The 26,160-nt window shown below is 36.1% G+C and overlaps 1 protein-coding gene across 1 annotated transcript; it reads right to left on the bottom strand.

Annotated features, from left to right (window-relative positions):
* Positions 1-990: 990 nt before the first annotated feature.
* On the bottom strand, positions 991-19,588 carry LOC138883630 (intracellular protein transport protein USO1-like). The gene is made up of 6 exons (XM_070164326.1): positions 19,313-19,588; positions 18,728-19,255; positions 18,590-18,676; positions 18,200-18,478; positions 2,647-2,793; positions 991-1,374 (listed from the first exon to the last, which is right to left on the bottom strand). Exons 1-6 carry the CDS (start codon positions 19,586-19,588, stop codon positions 991-993), a joined length of 1,701 nt encoding a protein of 566 aa, XP_070020427.1.
* Positions 19,589-26,160: the final 6,572 nt, after the last annotated feature.

The raw sequence follows: 26,160 nt of genomic DNA, 5'->3' as shown, positions 1-26,160 counted from the left end.
GTCTTTGGTTGAACTTACAAGAGTGGGTGAAGAATCAGCCACTCTTGTCCTCTTTCCCCTCATAGTACTCCTAGCACCCCTAGCTCCCCTTTTTTCCCTTTCATTTTTACCACCAACTTCTTTAGATTCTGTAGTCTTAACACCTGCTATAGATCCTACCAGTACAAATCTATTTTACAAATCTGCAGCAACTTCAGAAATTGTCTCAATAGTAACTTTAGAATCAGAAGATACCTGATCAGTTTCGGAAGAACCGCTTACTTCCCCCTCAGTAGCAGACGTAAAAGAATCTAGGTAGTTTGATACGGTTAGGAGTCTTGAATGGAACTGGTTCACTTATAACGAATAATTTCAAAAGAACTTTGGAATTTGGTAGAACTCTGCTCATGATCCAAATATTATTATTTCAAATTATGTAGAGTGTAGAAAACATACCGTGTTATCTTGGTGAACTAGGTTCTTCACCGATAATTCTCTTGTGTAAGTCTAAATTTGCCAGAATAGAGAAAATATCATTAGAGATTAATGAGTCATTTTAACACATAAAACAAGAGTATACTATTGAAAGTATAAGACTGAGCAAGATTTAATCTAATTATACACAATTTACAAACTTCTAACCAAATATTTTCAATTTTCAATTTTTTTTTCATTTTTTTCATCATTTTTTTTCATTCATTTTTTTTGTTTAACCTTGAACTGGTCCTTTTAGGTGATCTTAATCATCCCTAATTCCAACCTGTTCCTCTCAAAGTGATCTCTACTTAAGGCTTTTGTGAAGATATCAGCAATTTTCATGTCAGTAGCACAAAACTCCATGGAGATCAAGCATTTCTCATAACTGTCCCTTAAAAAATGATGTCTAACATCTATGTGCTTAGTCCTCTTATGATGAACCATGTTCTTTGTCATACTAATAGCACTAGCGTTATCGCAAAAAATAGGGATGCAACCGACATCAATTCCAAAATCCATTAATTGCTGTTTGATTCACAACAATTGAGCACAACATGAAGCAACAACAACATACTCAGCTTCATCAGTAGATAAGGCCACTGAATTTTGCTTTTTAGTAGCCCATGACACAAGACATGAACCAAGGAACTGTGCCATACCTGATGTGCTCTTCCTATCCACAAGGAACCCTGTATAATCAATGTCAGCATATCCCAGTAGGTTAAAATTACTACCTTTTGGATACCAAAGGCAAAGGTCAGTAGTGCCTTTCAAGTATCTCAATATTTTCTTGATAGCAATCAAGTGGGACTTCTTTGGATTTGCCTGAAATCGAGTACAAAGACCTATACTGAAAACAATGTCAGGTCTGATAGCAGTAAGATACAAAAGAGAACCAATCATTCCCCTATACAACTTCTAATCAATAGATGAACCAGGTTCATCTATATCCAATTTCGTGGATGTTGCAATAGGAGTGTCAATTTCTTTGGATGTTCCGTCCTGGTTTTGTTACTGAGGAATAGGTTCATGGATAGGTTCCCTCGAGGTTTGAGGATCAGTTCCTCTCTAGTCAGTTCCCCCTGTCATGTTGCCCTGGGTGGAAGGACCTGTTCCATCACCTGTTCCTTCCTATGATGCATCTTCAAGCTGGACTGTGGTTTCACCATTTGAATTTCTTATCAGCCCAATCTCTTCATTATCTTATTCCTACTTTTAGAAAGAATGTTAGTTTTTAAAAATGTATATATTTTCTACATACATAGTTCTTTTATTGTATATCTTATAAGCTTTACTATGTGAAGAATATTCCAAGAATACTCCCTCATCATTTCTGGGATCATACTTACCTAGGAAGTCTTTGTCATTATTGTGCACAAAGCACTTGCATCTAAATGCCCTAAGATGGGATATATTTAGCTTTCTCCCTTTAAGTGACTCATAGGGAATCTTCTTAACAAGAGGTCTAGTCATGCAACTATTTATGATGTAGCATGCAAAAATTCAGCAAATTTAGCATTTTCAAATTCAGTTCCATGATCAGACCTAATTGATGCAAGTTGATTACCTAGTTGTTTCTGAGTTTTTCTAACAAAAGAAGTAAACATGTCAAATGCTTCATCTTTAGATGTTAAAAGCAATGTCCAAGTAAACCTAGAGTAATCATCAACAAACTCCATCACATATCTTTTACCATCTCTGCTTAATGTTCTCATTAGTCCACAGAGATCCATATGGACTAGTTCCATCGTGCTGGTGGTGCTTACCATTTTCTTGCATTTAAAAGAGGATCTTACCTGCTTCCCCCTTGCACAAGCCTCACAAACTTTGTCTTCCTTAAACTTGATGTTAGGCAGCCCTATCACTAGATCCTTGGAGACTAATTTGTTGAGTTGACTCAGACTTGCATGTTTAAGTCTCTTGTGCCAAAGGAGGAGATCATTGCCCAACACACTTAAGCAAGTGAGTTCATTTTCTGAAAGTTTGGACAAATCTACAATGTATGTATTGTTTACTCTTTTTCCCTGCAAAACAATCTTATCAGTGGTAAGATTAATCATAAAAACATTTGGTAGAGATTAATGCTACCAAGTTACCTATATCACATAATTGTGATATACTGATTAGACTGTACTTTAGGTCATCTATCAAGTAGGCATTCACAATAGAGTGGGAATCAGTCTTACCTACCTTTCCAACCCAAATGATCTCACCTTTCTTCTCATTTCCAAAGGAAACATTACCTCCTTTGAGGTCCTCAAGTGAAAGGAACTGGTTCTTGCTACATGTCATATGCTTTGGGCAACCACTATCCATGTACCATATTTGGCTGCTCCCCTTCATTTGGACCGGCAAAAGAAATTAGGAGTTAGTCTTAGGAACTCAAACTAGTTTAGATCCTTTTCTATAGACAAAAGGGTGAATTAAATTCTTTTTGGCCCAACCTGGCAGCTTATTTTTCCCTTGAACAAATTCTTTATTCTTTTGACTAGCCTTTTCTTTTGGAATACATTCACTTTTATAGTGATCGGTTTTACCATAGTGTGTGCAAATTTTATTCTCAGTTACTGTGAGACTTGCTTCTGGGATCCCACTTAGGTACATGGGTCCCATAGCCAAGTCCTCTCTTATTGCTACTATGGTATTCATATAGCCATGAAAGTGAATCGGAGGACCTATTCCATTAACAGGTGTCACACCTCCTTTTTCCGCACCCGCGGGGGCGCAGGGGAGTTTTTTCCAATTAAAGGACAATCGAAACGGGATTTGTTTATTTATTTCAGAGTCGCCACTTGGGAGATTTAGGGTGTCCCAAGTCACCAATTTTAATCCCGAATCGAGGAAAAGAATGACTCTATATTACAATCTGCGCACCAGAAATCCGGATAAGGAATTCTGTTAACCCGGGAGAAGGTGTTAGGCATTCCCGAGTTCCGTGGTTCTAGCACGGTCACTCAACTGTTATATTCGGCTTGATTATCTGATTTTATACAAATATGAACTTATGTGCAAATTTTATCTTTTAACCGCTTTTATCATTTACTGTTATTTTTATCAAGAATGGCAACATCGTGGAAAACACACCTCGAACCACGTTACAATCAATGTACCCGTGGTTAGAGCTACATTTCAACTCTGTTGAGATTGGGATTTGGGTCACATAAATGTGCACCCGAGTTTAGGAAGATAACATTATTAAATACGTGCCTAAAGCAACTAGCGTATTGTTATTTTTGGGAAGGGCCGTGAAGTTCGCTAAACGGCATGTCCCGAATTCTAAGTATTTTAATATATATACATTCAGAGGGCCCCGCAGCTTGTGCATTTTTGTTTGTCGAGGCTCGTCTCATTCATTATTTTTAAATGGAATTTGCAACGTCATGGAAATGCATCTCCAACCACGTCACAATCAATGTACCCGTGATTAGAGACACATTTCGACTCCGTTGAGATTTGGATTTGGGTCACATAAATGTGCACCCGAGTTTAAGAAAAATTAAATTATTAAAGGCGCTCCTAAAGCAATTAGCGCATTATTATTTTGGGTAGGGCCGTGAAATTTGTTAAACGGCCCGTCCCGGAATCTAAGTATTTAATGCATATATTTTTGTGAGGGCTCCGCAATCTGTACATTTTTTATTTTTGGCGAAGCTTGTCTCGTTTTTTTTTATTATTTATTTATTCTTTTATTATTATTTTTTTTCTTATTTCTATTTTTAAAATAAAAAGGGACAAAGCTAAAATACCTACATTTTGGCTACTTTGCGAGGTCACGGGTTGTAGATTGAACTTATTTGATGAAACGAGTATTTTTCCGCGAAATTAAAATCACTACTATAATTTTAACATTACTACTACATGTGCAAACAATTATTAAGACAACTAAAATAACTAACATCTTACAGAATGTGTACGAACACCTATTGTGACAAACATCAATAATCTAAACATGAAGAAAAAAAAATGCCGAACAACCACTTGAAGTAACGAAACCAAAGGAAAAGACATTCACGGCCACATTTCAATATCATACGGATTTAATTAACAGGAAATAGCAATTCACACACATCATACGTATATGTCTCGCTCGCATACTATCCGCATGAACTAGGACCGTATTTCGCCAAACACATGTACATATTACTAAACAGCAAATATGAAGGACACGGACAGAGATGACCTACTTGATATTATCGTCCGCTGCGTTGGACCTGCTATGAAACCTTGGACAACAACCTCGACGTACCGGACCTCGACGAACCAAAGACGACCTCGATGGAAATAGAAAGCTCGGACCAAAGACTATCGCTGCTGCTGGATTTTTCGAGAGGTTAGCTGCTGCTGGATTTTTCGACGCAGCAGGTGATGATGGTGGTTATGGCGTTTGGACGTAGGGTCGACGGGCAGTAACGACGGAGAAGCTGGACGGGATGGGTGGAGTTGGTTGCGACGAGGGGTGCGACTGGGTTTTGGTCGTTGATGGTGGCTTTGGACGTGAGGGAGTAGGGGCCGCTCACGGTGGTTGATGAAGAAGTACGTGAAGCAGCAGCAGCAGCGACAGCTGCTGCTCGACGGGGAAGTTTGGAAGGGTGGAGGTTACGGGTAGCGTCGTTTGGGTGGTGGCTATGGCGTGGAGCAGTTGACGGAGATGGAGGGAGCTAGTAGTTTTCGGATGGTGTCGAGGGGGCAGTGGTTGTTTGACGACAAAGGGGGGGTGATGGTCTTCTTTGAAGAAGAAGCCTGAACAGTACCCCTCCTTTTCAAAACAAAAATCTGTCCGTTTCAAAATTTTCCAAATCCTCGTCCGTCCAAAAAAAATTTTTAAATCCCCCCCTTCAAAATGTTTTTGACCGTGCCTTTGTAATGGTTTTGCCCAGGGAAATGAGCCTCACGCGTGGTGGGGTTCGAGACTTGTGTCCCCCACGCATGGTGGGGTTCCCCATGTGTCATGGACTCGAATTATTATGGGCTAAGTCCGAAAATTAGGCCTAAAACCGGGTAGTTTGAACCCGAATATTATTCTTTTCCTCGGACCCGATTAAGGACACGACGTTGCTTAACTAGTCCTATGCAAGAAAAATAACTACCAAAAATAAGACTAATATTTAAACAAAACTATATCTTTTTTTTTAAATATTTTTCAAGATTTAAAATAGCTACAAAACATTAATAAAACTATTTTTTTGTAATTTTCGTTTTTTAATAAAGACAAAATATAAAGTAATATTTTTTGTATTTTTCCAAAATTAAAATGACTACAAAACATTAATAGAATTATATTTTTTTTGTAATTTTCGAATTTATATAAAGTACCAAAATAAAGTACAATTTTTGTATTTTTTCAAGTTTATGAGAAATACATAAACTAAAATTTATATATGTATTTTTGTGATTTTTTCTTTTTGCAACGAAATAAAGTAAAATAGTTCAAATGGCTATATTAGACCTAATTTCACATATTCACGCTAAAAATGTGAAAATTCTCGGGGAGGGTCAAAAATCCGGTGTCTACAGCTGCCCCTCTTTGACTGGAAACACGAAGAGTTTTCCGACAAAGAACGACTAGACATGTTTTTGACCCGACCATTACTTGGAGGGACTACACTAAGGAAAGGGAGGGAATGTGACCGAGCCCTGGTATCTGAGTTGCCTACATATCTTTGGTTATACATGAATTAGGCCACGTGTAGTTCGGGAATGAGAGATGGTAGATTTTACCGAGGTGAAGAGCCGATCGAGGTGCCGTTCCGTTGAGGTTCCGGTCCGCGGTCCTGTCATTACAACAAAAATGAAAACTGAAAAAGACTAACTAAGCCTATCAGCTACTAGTTACAAGGATTCCTATCTTTAAGTCTTCTGAAACTTGGTCTTGAGTCTTGAATGGTGCTTCATACAGACTTTGGATTTGAACCTTGATACTTGCTAGTTGTAGGTGCTAGTTCTTGAGCAGACCACATTTGTTCTCCACTTCCGTATTTTTCTCTTTTTTTTTTTGTTTTTCTCTTTTCTTGTTCTTGTTCTTTTCTTTTTTCTTTTATGTTGTGTCCAGCTTTTGTTGACCATCTCAGAATGTTGACTCGCATTCTTGAGGCGAGCTTCTGCTATTTATAACTTGGTTGAATGCTGGGATTTTTTGTTGTAGCCTTCTGCTTCCCGGTGCTAGGGATCTTTATTGTTTCCTGCTGGGGATTCATGTTGTAACCTTCTACCTTCCGGTGGGGTTACTGATTTCCAAAATCTGCGGTATAAGACTAAAAAGTATTCCTCTTGTTATACAGGTGGGCGCCTGAAATATGAAATGTAAAGACTGGAAAGTATTCCTTTCGTTATACAGGTGGGTGGCTGGTTTCAACACTTGAAAGTAAAGACTGAATGTATTCCTCTCGTTATACAGGTGGGCGCCTCGCATGAAATGTAAAGACTGAAAAGTATTCCTCTCGTTATACAGGTGGGCGCCTGGCTTCAACACTAGAAATCTAAAGACTGAATGTATGCCTTTGTTATATGGGCGGGCTCCCAACTTCAACACTTGAAAGTAAAGACTGAATGTATTCCTCTGTTATTATGGGCGGGCTCCCAATTTCAACACTTGAAAAGTTAAGACTAGAATGTATTCCTCTGTTATTATGGGCGGGCTCCCAATTTCAACACTTGAAAAGTAAAGACTGGAATGTATTCCTCTCATTATACAGGTGGGCGCCTGGCATGAAAAAGACTGAAAAGTATTCCTCTCGTTATACAGGTGGGCGCCTGGCATGGAATGTAAACATTGATAATCTTAAGAAAACTAAAAATGACTCTTTTTTTTATTATTATTCAAACGTTGTTTTTTTTTTCAAATTATACTAGGAGAAAATTCGTCAGACTAGGATGTTTTTTTTTTGGTATCTTAGGAGAAAGATTCATCAGACTAAGAATTTGATCCTAGGAGAAGGTTCGTCAAACTAGGTCTCTATCTTAGGAGAAAAATTCATCAGACTAAGATTTTGATCCTAGGAGAAGGTTCATCTGACTAGGTCTTTTTGTTTTTTTGGTATCTTAGGAGAAAGATTCATCAGACTAAGATTTGGATCCTAGGAGAAGGTTCATCGGACTAGGTCTTGTTTTTTTGGTATCTTAGGAGAAAGATTCATCAGACTAAGATTTTGATCCTAGGAGAAGGTTCGTCAGACTAGGTCTCTATCTTAGGAGAAAAATTCATCAGACTAAGATTTTGATCCTAGGAGAAGGTTCATCAGACTAGGTCTTTTTGTTTTTTTGGTATCTTAGGAGAAAGATTCATCAGACTAAGATTTGGATCCTAGGAGAAGGTTCATCAGACTAGGTCTTGTTTTTTTTGGTATCTTAGGAGAAAGATTCATCAGACTAAGATTTTGATCCTAGGAGAAGGTTCGTCAGACTAGGTCTCTATCTTAGGAGAAAAATTCATCAGACTAAGATTTTGATCCTAGGAGAAGGTTCATCAGACTAGGTCTTGTTTTTTGGTATCTTAGGAGAAAGATTCATCAGACTAAGATTTTGATCCTAGGAGAAGGTTCGTTAGACTAGGTCTCTATCTTAGGAGAAAAATTCACCGGACTAAGATTTTGATCCTAGGAGAAGGTTCATCAGACTAGGTCTTGTTTTTTGGTATCTTAGGAGAAAGATTCATTAGACTAAGATTTTGATCCTAGGAGAAGGTTCGTCAGACTAGGTCTCTATCTTAGGAGAAAAATTCGTCAGACTAAGATTTTGATCCTAGGAGAAGGTTCATCGGACTAGGTCTTGTTTTTTTTGGTATCTTAGGAGAAAGATTCATCAGACTAAGATTTTGATCCTAGGAGAAGGTTCGTCAGACTAGGTCTCTATCTTAGGAGAAAAATTCATCAGACTAAGATTTTGATCCTAGGAGAAGGTTCATCAGACTAGGTCTTTTCTTTTTGGTATCTTAGGAGAAAGATTCATCAGACTAAGATTTTGATCCTAGGAGAAGGTTCGTCAGACTAGGTCTCTATCTTAGGAGAAAAATTCATCAGACTAAGATTTTGATCCTAGGAGAAGGTTCATCAGACTAGGTCTTGTTTTTTTGGTATCTTAGGAGAAAGATTCATTAGACTAAGATTTTGATCCTAGGAGAAGGTTCGTCAGACTAGGTCTCTATCTTAGGAGAAAAATTCGTCAGACTAAGATTTTGATCCTAGGAGAAGGTTCATCGGACTAGGTCTTGTTTTTTTTGGTATCTTAGGAGAAAGATTCATCAGACTAAGATTTTGATCCTAGGAGAAGGTTCGTCAGACTAGGTCTCTATCTTAGGAGAAAAATTCATCAGACTAAGATTTTGATCCTAGGAGAAGGTTCATCAGACTAGGTCTTTTCTTTTTGGTATCTTAGGAGAAAGATTCATCAGACTAAGATTTTGATCCTAGGAGAAGGTTCATCAGACTAGGTCTCTATCTTAGGAGAAAAATTCGTCAGACTAAGATTTTGATCCTAGGAGAAGGTTCATCAGACTAGGTCTTTTTTGGCATCTTAGGAGAAAGATTCATCAGACTAAGATTTTGATCCTAGGAGAAGGTTCGTCAGACTAGGTCTCTATCTTAGGAGAAAAATTCGTCAGACTAAGATTTTGATCCTAGGAGAAGGTTCATCAGACTAGGTCTCTATCTTAGGAGAAAAATTCGTCAGACTAAGATTTTGATCCTAGGAGAAGGTTCATCGGACTAGGTCTTGTTTTTTTTTTATCTTTAACAACCACTTAGGAGGAAATGCATCTCCTACAGGTGAAACTAAAACGAACTTAGGAGGAAATGCGTCTCCTAGGGGGTAAAACTTAAACTTAGGAGGAAATGCGTCTCCTATGGGTAAAACTTAAACTTAGGAGGAAATGCGTCTCCTATGGGTAAAAGTGAACTTAGGAGGAAATGCTTCTCATATGGGTAAAACTTAAACTTAGGAGGAAATGCATCTCCAATGGGTGAAACTAAAACAAACCTAGGAGGAAATGCGTCTCCTATGGGTAAAACTAAAACAACCTTAGGAGGAAATGCATCTCCTATGGGGTGAAACTAAAACAAACTTAGGAGGAAATGCATCTCCTATGGGTAAAACTCAAACTTAGGAGGAAATGCATCTCCTATGGGTGAAACTAAAACGAACTTAGGAGGAAATGCATCTCCTATGGGTAGAACTCTAATGATTTCAAACTAGGAAGTGCGTCTCCTATTAATGAAACCTTCGCTTTTTTTTGAATTATTTACTTACATGTGTTGTCCTCCCTCGAAACTATTGGGGATTATTTAGATGGGGATGACTTTTTACCCTTTTTTCTTTTTTTTTCATTATTATCTTTTTATTCTTCTTTTTTTTTATTCTTTTTTTTTTTGCATAGCTTCTTCCTTCGAAGACTACCTCCCTTGAGAGTCGTTTTGCCTTTCCCCGAAAGGAACCGCTGAGGATACCGACTTTCCAACCTTGTGTTGGACTCCTCGCAACTGCTAGGGATAACACTGTTGGGGAATTATTTACTTACCTGTTGGGGGGTAAAATGTTATCAGCTGGGGGTACCTGACTTCCAGAAAATTTTCTAAATGGAAGGAAAATTTTCTGCCCCAGTTTGATAATATCCCTTGTGGCATTCGTTTCTGCATCAATGCCATTTCCTTTACCTGTTTCAAATCAAATAAAATTTGTTAGTTTAAAACATGGTGGTTGGCTGTGATGCTCCTATTGGGATGGCTTTCCCTTTCTCCTTCATTGCGCTGTGCTCCACGACTTGTTGGGGATGATATTATATGCTGGGGATAATCCCTTCCTGCTGGGGATATCCCTCTTCTTTTGTGGCATAGCTTGGAAACCGGCATTTCCGAGGCCTTTTAGTCTAGCATGAATTTCCCCACATCATGTTTACTACTTTCCTTGCTTTGTTCATAGGCCTTGGCTTTGAGGTTTATAACCTTGGTTTGGCAAGGATATCCCTCTTGACGCTCGTCAATCCTTTTGTCAATTCCCTTTTGCTGGGGATATCTTTATTGACACTGGCCTCGCGCTTGTTCTTTGCTGACTATACCATTTGGAGGTACTAGTCAGATCTCATCTTGAAAAGCTGATGGCATATTTGAAGTCATTTCATACTTGTTCTGACCAGACAGACTCTATTGGGGAATTTTTCTATGAAAGGAGAAAGATAAAAGAAACAAAATAAAAGACAAAGGAAACGATGACTCTTTTGCAAAAGAAACTATAAATAAAAATCTATCAAACGCAGATACCGACTCTAATGGCCATGACATGCGTATGTGGCCTATCCTCTACCGTCAATCATCTTTCAAGATATTCAATTGGCGATTCCCCATCTGATTCTCAATCTTATTCGACTTGTAGTGCCCGAAGGGTTTTCACTATCAAGTCTCTCTCATTTTTGGTTCTTTTCTCAGCTTTCATCGCCTTATGGTGCCTGTGAAGGTTTTCACCAATAAGACTCTCTCGTTTTATATCTCTCTCCAGCTGGGGGATTTGGAGTGTTGCCGGTACGACTCTTTCTGTTGGAGATTAGAGTCTTTTCTGCTGTGGAACAGAATGTTATGTTCACCGGTAAGACTCTTCATTTGTCTGACTTGGCATCTTTTGAAGACTGATCAGAAGGTCTTTCTTTGGACCGTAATGTGGGTTTTGGATAGGCTAGAAAGAAAAGGTATAAAAGGCTCAAAAAATACATTAATTTTGGGTTATTAGTTACAACCTTCGGAATTAGATTTATTTACAACAAACGCAACATTTGCCCCAGTTTCTTGCTTGGGGATATTTTAATTGATTTTTTTTTTCATTTTTCAAAACTATGACCGAGCCGTGAAGATCCTACGTATCCTCTTTGAAGAATCAGGTCAAACGTAGTTCCCAATTCCTCTCTTCTTCTTTTTTGACTTTCCTCTTCTTCTTTTTTCCTTCTCTTTTTTCATCATTTTTCTTTCATTCTTTTTTCATTTTTCTTTTGTCATTTTGTTGATTTTTTTTTATTTTTTTTTAGTTGCTACTGATTCCGAACGAGGGGTATGAAAGAAAATAAATAAGGCTCAAAAGGGGTAACGAAGGATAAAGTGTTTAGGTAGCAGAACAAAATGCCTTCGTCATTCCAGTCTTCAAAACATGCCAAGTGCAAACAACACGATTAAACAATAGATTTATAGTCTCTTCCGATGGTGCTGGGCTTGACAATTATGTTAAACATTTGCTTTTTCCTTTGTCATTTCTAAAGCACCGTTGGGCGACACTCTCATTATCATGAATGACCCTCATGCCAATTTGGCGAATCTTGCTTTTAAACGGGTTTCTTTGTGTTTAACTTGCCCCAGTTCCACATGACTCGAGCTCTGAATAATCTCAAACCATCCTTATTTTCTTTAAATGGTTTGATCGCCTTTCTGGGGTTTTATGATTAACTTTAAAGACTAGGCCCAAACTGTGTGCGCATGTCATGTCCCTAGAATCGGCATTAAATCAAAAATGATAAAAGGACTAAACAAAAAGATGACTAGAAATAAATAGAAGACCGGATTTTGTATTAGATTACCGGTGAAATGGTTTGAAAAAATAAAAACAAACTGGAATAAAAATCCTAAACAACCTGGACAAAACTTAAACAAACCACTATGACAAAAAAAATGGAAAGATAAGAAGGTTTGACACAGGACAAAATCCGAATTACAATCCTAATAATCCGAACAACAGAAATGACAACAAAATACACCACCACAAACTTCTCTCTTGCTAACCAAGGAACGGAGCGTCCTCCCACTTTATCAAAATTGGCATCTTAGCCACTGAGCTTCGCATCAGTATTGTCCAGACCATTGCCAGCTTTAATATCATCAACCTCTGTCAACAAGTTCCCAATAGGATTCAAGTGCTTCTGTTATCAGGCCTGATCCCCGCAGAGTGTGCATCATGAGGTGCAAGTAAAGGATTTCGGGTGTCATTGTCCGGCTTACCACAAACCAACCACCTTAACGTTATTTGCAAAACAAACAGGTTAGAATGGACTCAGTCGGTCCTCATTATTGACAACATCTTTTTCTTTTTCTTCTTCTTTTTTTCTTTCTTTTTTCTTTCTTTTTTCGATTTTTTTTTCATCGATTTTTCTCATTTTTTTTTTGTTTTTTTTTGTGTTGTGGTCGAATCTTATGGAGATTGCCTACGTATCATGACCCCGCATGAATCAGACCTTGCGTAGTTCGGACAAATAAACGATAAATAATAATAAAATATTTTTTTGAATTTTCAATTTCATAATAAGACAAACTTGATTACAAAAGTTTAAAAACTAACAATACTAACAGATTTTGACAAAAGACAACAAACGGTCTCGAAAAACAAATAACCCGCATACTCTAAAAATATTATAAACTCAAAACAAAAGGCCAGCTCCCTTTCTCCGTTTGACAAATGCAACCAAACGGTTATTTTTGCAAATGTGGCCCCTGGCAAACTTCACATGAATTTTGAGGCCGGGGAGGATTATTTGACACTTTACAAACTTGTCCATTCTTTTACGAAAATAACCTTTCGACAACTGAAAGATACTCTAAGGTTATTTCGGCAAGAACGGTTTAAGACGCGGCTGAAGCTGGCTCGGCTTATTATGACAAAATTCAAACGGTATTCACCTGACCGTTGACTCTTTGTTTTTTTTTTCTTTTCAAAATTACAAAAAAACCTGGTGTTGCAAACACGACCCTTCAGCGCCTCGGGGACGAAGATTTTTAAGGCTGTGTGGGTCCATATCTCAAAATGACCCAAAGATGGCTGTTTATGCCAAGTCAGCCTTCCGGCGTCCCTTTCGGGAACATTCGGCTATTTATGACAAAACAGCATCACCTGACTTATTTATAACTCTTTTTTATCGTTTTTCAAATTAGAAAAGTCAATATTGCAAACACGGCCTTTCAACGTCTCGGGGACGAAGATTTTTAGGTTGTGGGGGTCAACTGGACTAAGTCTTAAAAATGACCCAAAAGTGGCTGTTTATGCAAAGTCAGCCTTCCGGCGTCCCTTTCGGGAACATTCAGCTATGTCTTGATAAAACAGCGTCACCCGACTTCTTTATGAAATTTGACATATATATTTTTGCTATTTGTTTTGTAAAAGGGGAAGTTGGACATCACCCGACTTATTTATGAAAAAATCTTGACATATTTTTTTTTATTATTATTATTTGTTTTTGGCTTTTTAGCAAAAGGGGGGTTGGACCCGATGAGGGTTGCCTACGTATCTCACATCCGGTGAGAATCAAACCCGCGTAGTTCGGGCAAAAGAACTACTTTAAAAGAAGAAAGGAAGCATTTTTTTTGATTGATTTTCTTTTTAAAAGAAACACTTCTAAGATATATTTTTTGAATTTTAATTTGCTCTTTTTTTTTATTCTAAAGAAGAAGAAGAAAATATATTTTCGGAATTTTACTTTTAATAAAAGAAATGCTTCTCAAAATGTTTTTTTTTGAATTTTGAATTCTCTTTTCAATTTTGAAAAAAGAATCAAAATATTTTCGGATTTGTTTTTTTTATATTATATTATTTTTTTTAAAAAAAAAACAATTAGAAAGACTTTCTAAAGAAGTCAATAATGGAAAAAATATTTTTGGATTATTTTAATTTTGTCATTTTCATAAACAAATAAATAAAACATATTTTAAAAACAAGACTCTTTTTTTCATTTTTATGGCAAGACCAGCTATTTTCTTTTCTATTAATTTTTTTTTAAAGAAAAAACAAGGCAAAACAATGATGGTTTTTTCTGCTTTTCCTTTGCTTTAATAAAACAAACTAATAAGACATATTTTTTTTCTCTCAAAATTTCGGCAGAGTTTCACCACTTACTTGGACATTTGTTTTTTTAAAAAAATAAATAGTTAGATCTCTACACTGTTATTTTCTCATCTTTTCACTATTTTCTAATTTGTGGAAAATGATGACAACATACAAAATCTTTTTGAATTTTCCAATGCTCTTTTTTATTTATTATTATTTTAAAAATGTGGCATGGGGGACATGGAGAATTTCAAGACTTCTTGGATTCCACAAATGTTCCCCATGTGCTTTTTCCCAAAAATGAAGCGTGGGGGACATGTGGAATTCCAAGACTTCTTGGATTCCACAAATGGTCCCCATGTGCTTTTACCAAAAAATGAAGCGTGGGGGACATGTGGAATACCAAGGCTTCTTGAATTCCACAATGTTCCCAATGTGCTTAATTAACATAATAGCATGCTTATCAAAAATAGTGCAACTTTCTTATTTAACGTGATCAGCATGATAAGGAGTATCATTTGTCCGTAAATATCATTGGTCCGCCAAATGACCCATTCACCCTTGAATAAATAACATGTAGCACATAGGATGCCAAAGATGGTCTATTATTTTCAGGTTGCTTGTCCTAGACGGACTCAACCCCTGTGTTGAGTCCCCTAAGTCAAATGCACATGATGCAAATAAACGTTCCTACTAGGGATCCGACATGTGGCTTTGTTATACTAAGTTCATAACTTGGGTATTTGTTCTAGACCTGGCTTACCCGAGCGGACAACTCGAGCCGAGGATGGGAGCTGTGTACCGGTAACCAAAAGGCCATCCGATTTTGCAACTCCTCCGAATCCTCGTTCTATTTTGGTAAATGACACTAACAGAAAGAAGCCACGACCAGCGTGCACTCCTTAAGAGAGAGAAGAGAGGTTTCAGCACAGTTTATATGTACAGTTCAAATAATATCAAAGCAGTAAAAGCAGCACTTAGCACATTAGGCTCAAACACGTAAAAATCAGATAATAAATAAAGCCAAATAATAACAATTATTTTAAGCTCGAATTCTTAACCCTGAACCAGTGGTTCTGGGTCAAGAATCCCCAGCAGAGTCGCCAGAGCTGTCACACCTCCTTTTTCCGCACCCGCGGGGGCGCAGGGGAGTTTTTTCCAATTAAAGGACAATCGAAACGGGATTTGTTTATTTATTTCAGAGTCGCCACTTGGGAGATTTAGGGTGTCCCAAGTCACCAATTTTAATCCCGAATCGAGGAAAAGAATGACTCTATATTACAGTCTGCGTACTAGAAATCCGGATAAGGAATTCTGTTAACCCGGGAGAAGGTGTTAGGCATTCCCGAGTTCCGTGGTTCTAGCACGGTCGCTCAACTGTTATATTCGGCTTGATTATCTGATTTTATACAAATATGAACTTATGTGCAAATTTTATCTTTTAACCGCTTTTATCATTTACTGTTATTTTTATCAAGAATGGCAACATCGTGGAAAACACACCTCGAACCACGTTACAATCAATGTACCCGTGGTTAGAGCTACATTTCAACTCTGTTGAGATTGGGATTTGGGTCACATAAATGTGCACCCGAGTTTAGGAAGATAACATTATTAAATACGCGCCTAAAGCAACTAGCGTATTGTTATTTTTGGGAAGGGCCGTGAAGTTCGCTAAACGGCATGTCCCGAATTCTAAGTATTTTAATATATATACATTCAGAGGGCCCCGCAGCTTGTGCATTTTTGTTTGTCGAGGCTCGTCTCATTCATTATTTTTAAATGGAATTTGCAACGTCATGGAAATGCATCTCCAACCACGTCACAATCAATGTACCCGTGATTAGAGACACATTTCGACTCCGTTGAGATTTGGATTTGGGTCACATAAATGTGCACCCGAGTTTAAGAAAAATTAAATTATTAAAGGCGCGCCTAAAGCAACTAGCGCATTATTATTTTGGGTAGGGTCGTGAAATTTGCTAAACGGCCCGTCCCGGAATCTAAGTATTTAATGCATATATTTTTGTGAGGGCTCCGCAATCTGTACATTTTTTATTTTTGGCGAAGCTTGTCTCGTTTTTTTTATTATTTATTTATTCTTTTATTATTATTTTTTTTCTTATTTCTATTTTTAAAATAAAAAGGGACAAAGCTAAAATACCTACATTTTGGCTACTTTGCGAGGTCACGGGTTGTAGATTGAACTTATTTGATGAAACGAGTATTTTTCCGCGGAATTAAAATCACTACTATAATTTTAACATTACTACTACATGTGCAAACAATTATTAAGACAACTAAAATAACTAACATCTTACAGAATGTGTACGAACACCTATTGTGACAAACATCAATAATCTAAACATGAAGAAAAAAAAATGCCGAACAACCACTTGAAGTAACGAAACCAAAGGAAAAGACATTCACGGCCACATTTCAATATCATACGGATTTAATTAACAGGAAATAGCAATTCACACACATCATACGTATATGTCTCGCTCGCATACTATCCGCATGAACTAGGACCGTATTTCGCCAAACACATGTACATATTACTAAACAGCAAATATGAAGGACACGGACAGAGATGACCTACTTGATATTATCGTCCGCTGCGTTGGACCTGCTACGAAACCTTGGACAACAACCTCGACGTACCGGACCTCGACGAACCAAAGACGACCTCGATGGAAATAGAAAGCTCGGACCAAAGACTATCGCTGCTGCTGGATTTTTCGAGAGGTTAGCTGCTGCTGGATTTTTCGACGCAGCAGGTGATGATGGTGGTTATGGCGTTTGGACGTAGGGTCGACGGGAAGTAACGACGGTGAAGCTGGACGGGATGGGTGGAGTTGGTTGCGACGAGGGGTGCGACTGGGTTTTGGTCATTGATGGTGGCTTTGGACGTGAGGGAGTAGGGGCCGGTCACGGTGGTTGATGAAGAAGTACGTGAAGCAGCAGCAACAGCGACAGCTGCTGCTCGACGGGGAAGTTTGGAAGGGTGGAGGTTACGGGTAGCGTCGTTTGGGTGGTGGCTATGGCGTGGAGCAGTTGACGGAGGTGGAGGGAGCTAGTAGTTTTCGGACGGTGTCGAGGGGGCAGTGGTTGTTTGACGACAAAGAAAGGGGGGGTGATGGTCTTCTTTGAAGAAGAAGCCTGAACAGTACCCCTCCTTTTCAAAACAAAAATCTGTCCGTTTCAAAATTTTCCAAATCCTCGTCCGTCCAAAAAAAAAATTTTAAATCCCCCCCTTCAAAATGTTTTTGACCGTGCCTTTGTAATGGTTTTGCCCAGGGAAATGAGCCCCACGCATGGTGGGGTTCGAGACTTGTGTCCCCCACGCGTGGTGGGGTTCCCCATTTGTCATGGACTCGATTTATTATGGGCTAAGTCCGAAAATTAGGCCTAAAACCGGGTAGTTTGAACCCGAATATTATTCTTTTCCTCGGACCCGATTAAGGACACGACGTTGCTTAACTAGTCCTATGCAAGCAAAATAACTACCAAAAATAAGACTAATATTTAAACAAAACTATATCTTTTTTTTAAATATTTTTCAAGATTTAAAATAGCTACAAAACATTAATAAAACTATTTTTTTTTGTAATTTTCGTTTTTTAATAAAGACAAAATATAAAGTAATATTTTTTGTACTTTTCCAAAATTAAAATGACTACAAAACATTAATAGAATTATATTTTTTTTGTAATTTTCGAATTTATATAAAGTACCAAAATAAAGTACAATTTTTGTATTTTTTCAAGTTTATGAGAAATACATAAACTAAAATTTATATATGTATTTTTGTGATTTTTTCTTTTTGCAACGAAATAAAGTAAAATAGTTCAAATGGCTATATTAGACCCAATTTCACATATTCACGCTAAAAATGGGAAAATTCTCGGGGAGGGTCAAAAATCCGGTGTCTACAACAGGTTCTGTCTAGCTCATGCTTAACCTTGTTTAGATCCTCCTTAAGGACTCTTATCTGCTCATCTCTTTTGTACAACTCATCTTTTATTTTTCCTACATTTTCTTCTAATGTGAGTTGTGTGTGATCAGCTTTCTTTTTACCAGTTCCTAATTTCAATTTTAGATTTTCATATCTAAGCTCTAGGACAATGGTGTCAAGTTCATGAACCTGGTTCTTTAACTCAGTATTTTTACTTTCACTTTCACTAGCCATAAGTTCCAGATTTTTGCACTTAGCTTTCAAAATTACACACTCCTTAGACAGCTGTTCATTTTCATTGTTTAGATCCTCAGATTCATTAATGAAATTCAGGAGTAACTCAGATAGCCTTTCTTTAGACAAAAATTTAATGTCTTTGAGATGAATTATACTTACCTCAGATTCCTCATCGGATTCTCCAATTTCCATAAGTGCTTGTTCATCTCCATATTTATCCTCTAAGTCTTCATCTGAGCTTTCTCCCTAGGCAGCAACCATAGACTTTGTTGATCCTTTGTTCTTCTTGGGTTGAACCTGTTCCTTCTTCCTATTCCTTCCTTCAACTCTTTCCTTCTTCCATTCAATTTCCCATTGAGGGCAGTTTTTTATGTGGTGATCAGTCCTCCCACACTTGTAACACCCCTCATTGGTTTGTTTTTCAGGAACCCTTGGTTTGTTGTAGCTTCGACTTCTTGAAGGACCCTTTCCTCTAATTAGGTACTTCTTGAAGTCCTTTGTAATCAAGATCATTTCATCATACTCTAGATCAACACCTTCAATGATTCTGAATGCCAGGCTCATTTCCTTCTTGAGTGCATCCATCTTCATGGTTTGCCTTCTAAGTTCATAGGCAGTGAGATTTCCAATTAGCTCATCCAACTTAAGAGTGGAAATGTTCTTTAATTCCTGAATAACAGTGATTTTGTTTTCCCAGGAGACTGGCAGAACCCTTGTCAAAATCTTCTCAACTTTTTCTTCTTCAAGAATAACCCTTCCAATAGACTTCAGTTCATTTGTTAGTGTGGTGAATCTTGTATACATCTCTTGGATGATTTCCCCTTCCTTCATGGTGAAATTCTCATATTGACAATATAGCAGTGTTCCTTTGGACCTCTTCACTTGAGGTGTTCCTTCATGAGCCACTTGCAAAGTGTCCCAAATTTCCTTAACAATAGTGCAACTTTGAATTCTGTTGTACTCGTCTGGACCAAGTCCACACACAAGCCATTTCTTGGCCTTAGCATTCTTTTCCCACTTCTTCAAGTCCTCACTAGTGCAGTCAGATCTAGTCTTTGGCACATCCACTGCTTCAGCATTTTTCTTCATTGTAGCCAGGGGACCATCAGTAACAATGTCCCAGAGTTCATAGTCCTCTCCGATGATATGATCTCTCATCTTGTTTTTCCACTAGGAGTAGTACTGGCCATTAAAGAGTGGAGGCCTAGTAGTGGATTGTCCGTCCTAGTTTCCAGGTGGTGCATTCATCTTGATCTGTTCCTAAGGTGTTAACCTCTTCAAGGATAACATGCTCTAATACCAATTGGTGTTTTAGACTTCAATACCACACAAGGGGAGGGGGTGATTTGTGTGGTGACCAATTTTTCGCTTAAACTGATTATGGAAGAGCCTGATTCTTCTATGTGTTCCAACTACGACTGTTACGGAATAATAAGTACAGAAATCAAAGAACACAAAGATTTTTACGTGGAAAACACCTGGCTCAAAGGTGAAAAAACCACGACTTACTACTCAGTAGGATTTTTCCCAACACTTCACTAAATTACTGAGCCAAAACAGCATTTACAAAACTCTTTGTAAACCTAAGGATTAACTCTAATCCCGTTGTAGCAACCAACCTCTAACTATTGCGACAACTTCAAGTTAACTCTAACTTGAATACTCAAAGTACCTATTACAATTGCTTCTAGATAAAGCTGAAAGGTACAATATGAAAACACCTACTACAATTGAACTAGAAATAAAGAAAGACATATAAAACTCTTTATAGAGCTGGTTCTTCAATCTGGTTCATGTAGCTTCAGGTTTGCACACTGGAATCACGCTGAACCGCTTGCAAAAAGCCTTGCTATTTTGCTCTCAATTCACGTTTAACTTCTGCGTTTTTGTGCAACACCATAATGTGAGAACATCCTGCAATTTATAGAGTTAGTAGGTGAAGAAATAACTAGAGTTCTGATGCAACTCTTCCTTGGTGGAAGAGTTCTAGTTTATTTCAACTTCTAACTCCTTCCCTATCTTAGATAGTATTCTCTTTGATTAAGGAGTCCTTCTCCTTATCAATTATGCAATCTTTTCGACCAGGAGATATTAAATACACCAAGTTAAGCTTATCTCCTTCACGTGCATCCCATATACTCGAATCTGCACGTTCTTATGAACCTAAGGGATGGACTTGGTTCATGTCTGAGTTCCTTAGTCAATCTTCAAAACTTAACATTTACTTGGGCCAACAATTTTCAGGGCCAATCAAAAATCATATACATACCCGTTGTATCTCAAGTCAAGAGCAGTGGCGAAGCCACATGATCACAAGGGTGGTCAACTGACCACCCTTCGCCGAAAAATTGTATTGTGTATGTAAGTAAAATATTACGTTTTAGAGGTATATAACATATATTGAACACCCTTTGTCCGGAAATTTTTTCACTTCTTCAAATTTGAATACCCTTAGAAAAATTTCTAGCTTCGCCACTGGTCAAGAGTACTGTGGGAAGGCTCACAAAGTTTTCTGAATGATATATGTACATCTATATATGCATCATTCACAAACCAGCATTCTTATTTATCTTTTTTCTCAGATTTTCACAATTTTCTCCTCTTTTTCTCCATCTTCTATGTAATTTTTCAGTATTTATATCCTTGGCAGAAACTTTAAGATACATAATTAATTCTCACCTTTTAGAGTAAAGGTGTCTTTTCTAATCCTATCAGTTACACCGTAACCTAAATATATTTCTCCAAAAAAAATTCAGTTACAATTTCAGGCGCCACTTCGTTACAGAATTTGAAAGGACACTTCCACCTTAAATTGTGACACAAGTATATAAACAGATAGACCATATGAACTCACAATCTCACTTTTTCACAATCCAAATCCAAATCTTGTGCAACGTGAATTAGCATGCATAGGTCAGATGCACAAATGAATGAGAGCAGAGGACTACGATATTAAGAATCCAAAGCCATTATGTATTTTAAAGGTATCAGACACTGTTACTATCTTATGCTCCTGTATGATCAACACCATACCTTATTATATAAGTAACTTCATCTTTTCCTTCACTCTTCAAGTATTCCAATACCGGTCACATGGACACAACAAAAGGAGATGGACTTCCACTGGGCGGGATTTAAGTTTTCATGGATATCTTGGGGTGAAATAAGAAGAAGAAAGGAAGCAGGGGTCAGAATCTTTGTAAAAGTTTAGGTCTGAAACTACAACATTTTTGCTGAATGTAGTTTTCTAATATGTGTCCTATTCGTTTTTCTTTTAATTGGATCACTTTGAATTTATTCACTGCCAAAAAGAGCACTTTTATAGGAGAAAATGATGAGAATCGTTTAAAGAAAATCTTACTTTTAAGGATTTTGCATAAAATTAGGAAGAGATAAAATAAGAAAATATAGACAAAAAGAGGGGAGTAATCCATATATGGAGTAACAGGAGGAAAAGGAAAAGAAATAAAGAAAAATAACTAGAAGAAAAAAGGAAATCAAAGATTCTATATCTAGAATCTGTCAAAAATTGGGGTTTAATTTGAAACGGATTCATTTAGTTTGTTCCATACATAGAGTCGGCCTAAATGGGAGTTTTCAGCTACTTTATTTATCCTTTTACCTTTTACTACTTCTTTCTTTATTTTGTTTTTTAAAAAATATTACAAAATTTACAAAAAAGAAATAACTATATACAAATACATTTTATAAGTGAAGTACCTATTGATTTGGCAAGAGACATAATTTTTCTCCATTAATGTGCTATGTTAAAAATAAAAATAAAAATAAACTCATTTTCTAGCTCTGCTATGTGACTTTTTGACATTATTAGTTGGTTTATGGTTACAAGTGCTGCATATTTTAATATAAGAACTCGATATGAGTTCCATGCGATGCATATAGTAGTATAAAAAGTCATGAAGCAGACATATATTATGTTTTGTTGAGCCACTTACATGTTTGTTTCTTTTTTATGAATTTGTATTTTATTTTCTTCTTGGGATTGGATAGTTATTATTTGTAGAACAAGAAAAACTATCTTTAGCTTATATGACATATATAATCTATGGTGTTAAATTTTATGAAAAGGTGTTATGACAATGAATACCTTTGTTTTATTGCTTCTATGCACATACTTTTCCAGTTCATGTTGAAAATTCACCCATTGCATGTTCATCAAATTACAAAGATAGTTCTGGATAAATGGCATATGCTACCTTTGTTTGTCATGACACAATTTTAATTCAAATACTTGGTAAATATCAAAATACTTGAAATGTGCGTAACATTAGTAGAGACATTTGCTATCCCCAAGTCCATATGATTGTTCATGTATATTTATTAGCATTAGATTATAGTCTCCTTTATTTATATATGTCTATAACTTGTACATTGTTTATTTATTTTAATAATATATTATATTTCATTGAAAAAGAAACCTAAAGTTATTGCAAGAGAAGGATGACACATAAGAATCTTGTGACTGGATTAATTGATAAACTATAGAAGACCGTCTTTTTCAAAAATTTTGATGTATGTTAGATTTAGTGGAAGTTAAATAGAAAATATGCTTTGTGATGTCTTTTTTTTTTAATTTTTTTTATTGTATTGGGCATTTAATATCAAATATTGTCGATGTATGTTTTATGACTCTAAATTTGTGAGATGATTTTTTTTCCTTTTCCACGTTTTTAGAGACTAGATTGCTTAGGATTTTTTTTCCCGTTTCAATTTCATGAGTAGGAAAAGGAAAAAAATCGAGAAAGACGAAAAAGAAATAAGTTTACGAAAAGTAAGGCGGAAAAGAGAGAGAAAAAGGATAGAAGAAAAAAATACAGAAAAATGGGGAGGAATGGCGATTTGTCTTTTTGATATGTTTAACTATTTTTGCAAATTTTCCTCTCATTTTAGTCGAAAGTTACAATTGAGTTTTCTCTCTTTCTATATTTATCGTGTTTACATCATAATGAATGCGATAAATTAAAAGTGTAATCGTATGAAAAGGGAGAACAAGGGCCTAAAAATATAATAGAGGGAATGGATAGAAAATAAAAGATGAAGAAGCAATGAAAAAAAACAAGAAAGAATAGGAAAAATTAAGTACATAATGAAAATGGATTCAATGAATGTACACCACAATTGCCACTTAGTTATTATATATTGTTTTCTTTTTGTTATTTTTAAATTTTTTTATTTCGTAGTTCTTTTAGTTGAATTGAAGAAATTTTAGAGAAAAACAAGTCTTACTAGCTATCTAATGAAAAAATCGGCTAATAAAATATTTTATCTCTTACTATTCTAAATTTAGTTAAAATCATTTAAATTCAATGATAATTTTGCAACCACGCGAAGCGCGGAAAATTTCACTAATTTATATTATATGGTGGCCAGGAAATAACATGTAACGCCAAGCAACCTATCATATTCCAGTGAAAGGATTCTTTATTGTTCATTATTTCTACAAGTTCAAAGGGAAATAGCGGGGTGAGGAAGTATATTATTTCCCATTTCAGAGATCAAGTTACTTGGAACAACCTAATGGTATCTTAAGTATTCACACCTTCCTCTATTAAAGATTAATAAAATGGCAAAAGGCCAAATATATTCATGTGCTATGAAAAAAGATTTAAATATACGTTTCGTTATATTTTCGGTCCAAATATATTTATGTCATATCATATATTATTGATTCAAATATACCCCTTTTCTGTTAAGTTTGTCCAAGGTTACTGACATTTGATGAGGTGGATGCCACATGACATGCCACATCAGCGTCCCTATTCCGTTAAATAGAAGGGATGGGTAAAATGGGTTAGGAGCGTTGAGGTGGCATGCTATATGACATCCACCTTATCAAATGTCAGTATCACGTAGGATGAGATGTTCACATTGGGCAAACTTAATGAAATAGGGATATATTTGAACCAATAATATTACGACATTGGTATATTTAGATTGAAAGTATAACGATGGTTATATTTAAACCTTTTTTCATAGTACAAAGATATATTTGGCCCTTTGTCGTTAATAAAATTGTTCCCGCCGGGGCATGCGGGGGAGGAACTTAAGATTCACTAATGCAGGGAATGCTACTTACTTCTTTTTTGTGGTAAATAAACACTTTTATTACCAAACATGAGAAATTACATGCAACATAATTTAAACTAGACTTATAATTGTATAATTAAAGTAATGTAATCCAATAAAAAATTTGTCTTGGTATGCAATTCACACACATACATACCAGGTGGTATATATAACTTCGCAAAGTCGTAGCCCAAAAAAGATAGGCTAAGATTCAAAATCCAACTCCAAATATGTTTTCGAAATCGCTAAAAAAACCTCAAATTTTTAACCCAATTTCTGAATAAGTATCAGCGAGTCAAACATTAGTTCAACAACAAATTCATTTGACGATGAAAATTAGAATTTTAAGGTAATTCACCATTTGGAGCGGGTGTTGTTTAGATTTGTTAGAAATAGTCTAAGGAGATTGTTTACAAAATTTAAAGTCGTTTAATGGAGATTTGGACTTATAAACAAAAATTGCAACTAAAAGTTATATGCTTTTATACGAGACATGTACACTATTTATATAGGTGTATAGAAGTGTATAAGAGATGTTTACATACCAATATATAATATTATACACTATTATACTAAACTAACTTCGTCTTCTTCCTTGAGCCTCTTCTAAAATTTAACTCAAATGTACTCCAAATCACTTCAAATTTAAGATTTGAACTACTCTTGATGTTTCCAATTGATTGGAACAACACCCACTACTAGAAAAATGCCAAAAACCGTCCACATTATATTGATCGAAATCGGTCGGAAGAGAAAACCGACCGATATCGATGGGAAAATATGTAAATTGATCACAAAAGCCAAATAAAATTTTTTACACAAAGATACCGACCACCATCAGTTGAAAAAAATGGTCCCACAATAAAGAAATACTGCTATGTTTGACACATAAAAAAAATTTCGATCAATGTCAGCCCGGAAAATGGTCAATCTTTGACCAAAATCTAGTCAGACTTGCATATTATTTACCAAAAAAAGTTTAATTAAAAAAATGTCAAGTATACCGACTGAAATCAGTTGAAAATTTTAATTTCTTTTTTCCCGCCTAGGGTCAATTTTTTTTTCATAAAAAAAAAATAATTTTTTAAAATTATTATGAAGTTACCGACCAATTTTGGTCCGTATCAGTGGCCAAAATGGCCAACCGCTTATAAATTGTTATTTATAATTTACATATATTTAACAACATAATTTTTTTTTGTGTGTCTCTCTCTCTATATAATCATCTTGTTTGCTACCTTATCCATAAAATTCTCTTTCATCTTGTATCTAATATTGCTGATCACGCTTAAAAATATAAAAGGAGATCTCTTGGACAGAAAAAATCTTTATTTATTTAAATTTTTAATTTTTGTATGTGTTTGGCTAATTTTGGTAAGTTTATTATTAATGGCTATAATCGGTAAGTAGGACTTATTTGAGATTTTTCCTTAAGATATTCTTTTTCTTTTTCTTTTTCTTTTTTTCTTGTTTTTTTACAAGGATAATCTTTTTCAAGTATCCACAAAAAGTTCATAAGCGAACTGAAACAAAAAAAAAAAAATGAATACAGTAATAATAATAAATTAAAATTTAAAAAATTGACTGACTGACCACGTCAGACCCCATGTTGCTCCGATTCATGCGCTGCTTTTAACACCCTT

This window comes from Nicotiana sylvestris, chromosome 12 (assembly GCF_000393655.2).
Source record: "Nicotiana sylvestris chromosome 12, ASM39365v2, whole genome shotgun sequence".
Classification (NCBI taxonomy): domain Eukaryota; kingdom Viridiplantae; phylum Streptophyta; class Magnoliopsida; order Solanales; family Solanaceae; genus Nicotiana; species Nicotiana sylvestris.
The sequence above is the reverse complement of the archived record's forward strand: the minus strand, read 5'-3'. Positions and strand labels throughout refer to the sequence as shown.